The 7,425-nt window shown below is 39.5% G+C and overlaps 1 protein-coding gene across 2 annotated transcripts in view; it reads left to right on the top strand.

The window, feature by feature from the left end:
- The first annotated feature begins 1,448 nt into the window (after positions 1-1,448).
- The window catches only part of LOC139661201 (transcriptional regulator ATRX-like), a 31,150-nt gene continuing 25,173 nt past the window's right edge, over positions 1,449-7,425 (top strand). For both annotated transcript variants that reach the window (XM_071539595.1, XM_071539594.1), the window contains exons 1-4: positions 1,449-1,569; positions 4,483-4,589; positions 4,711-4,766; positions 6,946-6,989. In XM_071539595.1, coding sequence (XP_071395696.1) covers positions 1,550-1,569; positions 4,483-4,589; positions 4,711-4,766; positions 6,946-6,989 — 227 coding nt within the window. In that variant the 5' untranslated portion in view covers positions 1,449-1,549. The remainder of the gene's footprint in view (positions 1,570-4,482; positions 4,590-4,710; positions 4,767-6,945; positions 6,990-7,425) is intronic.

Here is a 7,425-nt window from a genome sequence, read left to right as displayed (position 1 = left end):
TAAAAAAATGTGACGGCTAACCCTATTATTTCCTAATATTAGCTGAGAAATGTGGATAAACTCTATTTCACAAATTAAAAAAGTGAGTAAATCAGGTTTCGGTGACTTTACCCTCCACTGTACGTTATCTGTGTCCAGATACCAAAACCTTGCTGTTATTATAGCATTAATAAGCTTTAACTGTTTTGCGTTCAAGGTCTTACTGTCTGTTTATTTTTTTTATTTATCTTTGGGCTACCTTGGAAGACCTTTCCTCATTGTATCATGTGGATGTCATCAATAGGACAAATTAAGTTTGAGTTGTAATAGGCCTTCAAACACCTGGTTTCAAGAAACTGGCACCTAGAAACAACTGATCACAGGTTATACTATGGATTTCTCGAAATCATTGTGTAAATTATAAACGACAAAGTTAACTAAGGGGACAGATCTGGGAGTCCATTCATTTCTGTTGTGTCTGTGGCACAGATGAAAGGAAACGCGTCTGGCTCCACCTGCTGGACAATCAGTTCACCCTGCTGTAACAGGCGCTTTACCTGTTCTGGATTCAGAGATGAGAAAAAAAAAAAATCTAATTACAAGTTCTCAACAAACCTACTTCACTTTCAACAAATGCATCAAAATAAACTACAAATTACTGGCAAGTGTATTTAATTAAAAACAATTTTATTTAATCAACATAGCCGAAAAAGTCATGTCATGGGACAAGATGTCCAACATTGGTATGCTTAGGGGACACAAGCCGGATTTGACAGATCTGGACAATATTATAATCAGACCCTGTGGTCCATTTGTGTTTTTTAATGAATATGCACAAATTGGAATATCCCAAATAATCAACATTCATTAAGAATTTAGGTGTTATGGAAGCTGACATGCTCCAACTGGCCTATGTGATCACTGTCAGGTTGAGAGTCAGTCGAACATGTGATTATGCAGTGTGGAGGAAGGAAAGAGAACAAATGAAAGAAGGATTTAAAAAGGCGGGAATCAGAGAATTTAACATGAAGACAATAATAATGAACATATCAAGTGGCACATGTTGCAGAATTTTCTTTGATTTTATTTATTTATAACAGGATTAATAACAGCATTTATAACTGTTATAGCATTTATAACAGATAGGCTAGAATCTAGTCTCTGGTTCACACTCCGAAGCAGAGGGTGGCAGTAATGCACGCAACCACGTTTAAAAGACAAGAAGAAGAGGAAGAAGAAGAAGAAGGAGAAGAAGGAGAAGAAGAAGAAGAAGACGAAGACGAAGACGAAGAAGAAGAAGAAGAAGAAGAAGAAGAAGCAGCAGCAGCAGCAGCAGCAGCAGCAGCAGCAGCAGCAGCAGACATGCGCAGTTGTGTACTATGTAATGAACAGAACTACAAACGTTCCCTGCCTGGGTGTCAATTCCAGTTGACTCTCTTATATGTGTTTATTCTTTGATGCTGGCCGCAGATTGAGCGCCATATTTTCACCAGATCAGATTGGTACCATGAGATGATACGCTTTTGAACGACTTCGGTTGTTCAGCTGCTGTATTCTCTGGCTTCTCAAGATGTCTACGGGAATGCTGAGGTAAAATAACAGAGAAATGAATTGCGTTTGGTTGCTATTCACTAACGAGCATGAACCTACTAGCTGCATCAGCTAGGTTGCTAGCGTCTAGCTAACGCCAGCTAAATCTAGTGTTTGTAACTTTAGCATTTTTCAAAGCAGACAAAGCATGTATGTACGTAACAGGAATGTGGGTTTTAATGCTATTTTGACGATGTCTCAGCGGCAGTGCTCCTTAGCTTGTGCTGCGACCAAGATAACAAAGTCAGGTTGAAATAATAAAATATAGCTAGCTAATTATACAAAGCTGAAGTTGGTTTTGGATGTGCAGCCTCTTATTATATATATCAGCTATCGTAATGATGGCCCCAAATGATCAAATAATAATATTGTGGTGGCTAAATTCTGACTGTACTACTATTCTACCAAAAAAATTGCAATCAATGATGAATACAATTTACCCTGTGTTATTTTCAGTGAAGTTCCTCATAAATGAATTATGCTCTAGCTATCTTCTGAAGTTGACTGTCAGTTTACTGAGACATATGGGCCCACGTTATTTTCTTCAGTGTCCGCAAATGGATGATGGCGCACGTATTTTTGCAATGCGAAGGGCTTGGCCAAATCCGGATACTGTTCAGGCTCGATTTTAACGCCGATCGACCTCAGTATGTCGCTGTAGTCCATTAGCCATTCACTTGCATCTCGAGTCCGATCCTGACCGATGCGGCTGCTCAGAAAACGTCTTCTGAAGTGAGGGACTCTGGTGGGGCGGTTTCCTTCAGAAGTTTGGTTTCATTGTCTGTCAGATGTTGAACTTGGGCGTGGAGTGGTTTGTTGCTGAGACATTTTAAGTTGATTTTAACAACCATTTGAATGTTCTGTTTTGTGTGTATTCAAGGAGGAAGCCATCAGAACAAATTTCTGATCAGCTGCTTGCGATGTCCATGGCGGTGCGAGCGTTTATAGTTCTGCGTAGTTGGTTCTGCGCGTAGACCGCCGAGACGCTAGATGCCAGTATTGTGCTTTGTTGCTTTCTGTGAAATGGAAGTAATGGTGTTTACATTCTCTGAAACAGAACGGTACAATGGTTGCAGATAGTGATTTGGAAGTGGAAATGGCTTTAGATCAGGAAGAAGAGCTCATTTGTGTTTGAAAAGGAGAAGATGGTCTCTCTTCGACCCGCTCCATGTTGTCTTCATTATTCGCAGAAACCAACCAGAAACACGTAGGAGGAAATATGAAGCGGACCAATCACAGTTCTTCCGGTCTTGTGTTGCCCTTCGTCAAGGTTGTCAAACTCCAGTCTACACCGTCACCACAGACACTTTGACGTTGAACCATAAATTAAGCTAGCCTTAATCCTTCATGTGCCCTCACAATGTGACAAACAAGTGTACGAATTGCTGGTTGTGCACCTAATAGTCTCGTTGCCTTGCCTAATTGTTGTCTTTTCATGACACCCAAACAACTACTACTTCGTTCAACAGTTCAGTTGCTAGTGTATGGTTTAGTAGCTCAGTTGTTGAATCAACATCTTTGTTTTGGACTGAATGAACCGTACAGGTGTATCGGAAAGAGTGAAAGAAACAGTGCAGATGTGAGTGATTCGTTCATTCTTCTTTTTAGTTCAGCGGTTCAGTTGCTAATGTATGGGTTAAGGCTAGGCTATAGTTTTGCATTCAAGTGTCGCCGTAGTTTGCTTGCTGTGTCTACAGCAGTGCAAGCATTTATAGATCTGCATTGGTGGTTCTGCGCATAGACCTAGATGGTCGTGCTTTGTTGCATTCAATCTTGAAGACAAACTGAAGTAATTGTGTATACATTCTCTGAAACAGAATGGCACCAATGCGTAACAATTCACACCAAGCATGTCTGTTTGATTTGTTTGGGCAGGTGAGAACAAGGCCATTAGAACTTGTATGCGCACCAAATAACCACATCGAGACTGCCTGAAAATGCGGATCTTGCTCCTCCTCCATGCAAACTGTTGTGTGGAGAACATAACTGTACCAACGACAGCAAACAACCCTGTATGCTCTAGAGTATATTGTTCATTGTTTGACTGTTGTTCCATACTTTTTTATGGGTAAAAGGCGATGGATGTTGACATCTGATAGCCAGCAGTTACTCAAATGGAAGCCTAGCATAATAAAATGAACTGAGGGCAAACCGCAGTCTTGGCTGATGCTTATATTCAGCTATTTCTTGATGTGTTCTTACCTGGGATGAATATCAGAGATGATACATTATGTGTATTAAGTTCATCTCACAAAGAGCTGTGCATTTCCAGTGTGTATATTTACATGTTATTACCTCTGCCAAAAGGTTATGTTTTTGGCCCTGTTAATTAGACTGTCTCAGTTAGAGTTAGACAGCAGGATAGCTCAAAAATGTATGAATGGATTTCTATTAAATTCAGTGGACAAATAGGCCTAATTTTGCTTTTATGATCTACATACTGTTTATTCCAAAACAGTTGTTTCTCATTTATTTTTTATCTAGTTACCCAGTTGTGCTCCCCTGCTGTCAAGGAACCAAGAAAAGCGTTAGAGTTGATGTTACTGTAAAAACACCGTAGGGACATTTCAGGCCCCTGCTCTGGTTATCATCTACAATTATTGTATTGACATGCAGGAGTAAGTTGCAACAGTTGATTGAGGTTTTTGTTTCAGACACCAAATATTTTAATAGTATCTCAGAGGACAAACAATTGTGGACTCTCAAACACTCAAACAAAAGACCATGCTTGAAGAAACTGACCTGGACAACAGTCATACACTTCATAATCACTAATGTTAAGTTGCCCCTGTTTGTTTTTAATTTGTACTTAAAGAGGTCCAGTAAATGGTAGCTAAACAATGAGTTTGTTAACTTGCCAGGTATCGCAAACTGCCAATTTTACCTAACTGTGCTCTCTCTCATTGACTGCAGCACCACTGCCAGCAAGCTGAATGTATTAGTGACCAAACTACACGAGTACCTGGCTCATTCTCCAGTTGAGGACAGCAATCGCACACCAGCCTCTGAGGATGCTCATGGTAGAGACTCTGATTAATCTAATCATGAGTGATGGGGAAAAAATTCTTATTATTGTTTGCATACTTTACTAGCACTTTTACTGAACATGGGAATCTCACTTACTTGATCCTGTATCCACAGGTCTGACGAGCAGGAGCCGTACTGTGCCAAATTCAACAGGCCAAATTACAACAGAGGTAATTGTTTAACTCAATGTTTCTGGCATTTTGTCATATGCATTTTTCTTCGTCTTTATGGATTTAAGTCGATTTTTTTTTTCTTTAACCTTTCTTTAACCAGCAAGTCTCTTGAGATATAATATCTCTTTTACAAGAGACACCTGGCCAAGACAGCAGCATTAATAAGTTAAAAGCAAATATATACATATTACACATGTCCCACATAAAACGCATATGATATACAATACAACACATAGGGAAAGAACAGCTTGGTAAAGCTGTTACAATGTTCCTGGAAAGATTGACGTGAAATCCAACCAATCAAATATACAGTGATGAGTGCTCATTTTAGCATTCAGAATGAAGAGCAGAGATGCTTGTGTAGCAATGAGCAGGATGCATGCATACACAGGACGTAGTTTGTGGATTGAACTACCTTCTTTCTTGCCTCAAAGGAAAAACATTTCTTAAAACGAAAGTAAAAACCCAGTTTCAGCTTATGGTTCTTCACAAGGTCTTCAGTATGTATGTTAAAGGAATAAGGATAAGGATAGCTTTTCAGTCAGCCACATGCCAAGATACTTGTAGGATGAGACCTTTTCTAATTTGGCAAGCTGTAAACGACGTCTGGTGAATGTCATAAATTTAGTTTTATGTGCATTTAAGACTAACTTAAATTGGAGAAGTGTAGATTGAAGTGTCTGAAAAGCAATTTGGAGGTCTCTAGTAGCTTGATTAAGGGAGGAATCAACTATATAGATGACCGTGTCATCTACGTATAAGTGAATCTTTGCTGGCTGAATATGCTTTGCCCAAAATAAAATCTAAAAATGGAGAATAAAACAGGTGCTAAAATTAAGCCTTGAGGAACACCTTCAGTAATCTCTAGAAATTCAGATTTGTGGTTCTTAGTATTGATTCTAACTTGCACCGATACACTATTTTTAGTTATATAAACATATATATTTAGATTACACATCACACATTTTTTTTTTCCAGTTACACCACAGCCACTGCTACAGCCCAAGCATGTCTAAATTATTTTATAGCTGACACTTGCCTTGTACTTGGGTTTTTCAAAACTTGTTTCTTTAAAACCAATGAGCTGTTGAAAGGCCGACTTACAGAGTAGACTGTTTCTTTTTTTATATATATATATTGGTAATTTATATTTAAATTTATATTTAAATTTTGTGGAATACATGTATGTAGCCTGATGTCCTCTATAGTCACAATCTGTGGGTTAGTACATCATTGTTTTTGACGTCTGAATCAGCCTCGGTTTGAGATTTACTGGCTGTACAGACCATTTGAGTAAATTAAAGTGGCTGTCATGTTTCTGGAACCATCTTGATGTGATGCGTGCTTCATGACGTGACACATTTTCCTCCTGGAAGTATGCATTTGACAAAGGGTAGACGAGTCTTGAAGGGATGTTCCTGGTCAGCAATGATGTCTAGGTTCGCTGTGATCAAATGATGCTCCGATTCTTCTGACATTGCCAGCAGCACGTCACAACAAAAACCAGGATTCGTCAGACTAAGTAGCATTCTTCTGCTCTTTAGTCTTTGAGGTTTGGTGATCATGTGCCCACTTTAGCTTCATCTTAATGTTCTTAACTGACAGCAGTGAAACGTGGCATGGTCTTTTGATGCGGTAGCCCATCTGCTTCAACGTTTGACTAGTTGTGTGTTCCCGGATGCCCTTCTGCACATCACCGTTGTATCAAGCATACTTGTGGCCCGCCTGTTAGCTTGAGCAAGTCTTGCCATTGTCCCCTGATCTCTCATCAATGAGGCATTTTATGCCCTCAGGAATGCAGCTCACTAGATGTGTTGTGTATTGCACCATTCTTGGGAAATTCTAGACACTACAGTGTGCAAAAATCACAGGTCAGCTGTTTCTGGCACAAACGATTATACCATGTTCAAAGCCAATTCAATCACACATCTTGCCCATTCTAACGTTTCGTCAAACAGTAACTGAGCCTCTCAACCACATCTGCATGCTTTATGCTTTATTCATATGTGACTCACTGTCTGGAGGAGTTTAGATAAATGCAAAAGTGTGTAGTTAACAAAGTGGCCACTGAGTGCATCCATCTTTGTAACATTGCTGTGATTGTCACTGATTTGATATAAAACTAAATATTACCAGTAAGTGACCAACTAACAAACTGTCTTGCTTTGCTTTCCAGGGAGGAATCTCCACAGATATCTCAAAATATTCTGGCTCAAGGAGGTGAGTTAGAATTTCAGTTTAGACCATGCCTGCATAGATAAAGCACCACAGTAAGACAAAAGTGTGACAGTGTTTCCCCTGCAATGCTAATATTTTGGCGGCCTGCCTAGGTATATGTAGATGTGTATATGACACAGTGCATCTGTGCTCCTTCGAGTTGCAGTGTGACTGTGCCGACACAAACTGAATGGAGACATGGTTTGAAACGTAGCCTCAATAATCAGATGGAAGGATAATAGTCAGCTAATGTTGCAATGCCATTAGCTTATACTAGATTGAGAGACTTCAGAGCTACTGGGCTCGCTAAATTAAACTTCACTAATAATAATATTATAGTAATACAATAATATTGTTAACCCCACCCCCCGCCCCTGCCGAAGTAACTTGACAGTCTGTGGGAAATATTGGATGATCATTGGGACTTTTCATTCTTTCC

The sequence above is a fragment of the Centroberyx affinis genome, unplaced genomic scaffold (assembly GCF_046629955.1).
Source record: "Centroberyx affinis isolate AG114_WGS23_722 - 3 ecotype Tasmania unplaced genomic scaffold, CSIRO-AGI_Caff_v1 ptg003475l_1, whole genome shotgun sequence".
NCBI lineage: Eukaryota > Metazoa > Chordata > Actinopteri > Beryciformes > Berycidae > Centroberyx > Centroberyx affinis.
This window is presented reverse-complemented; position numbering and strand designations above follow the sequence as displayed.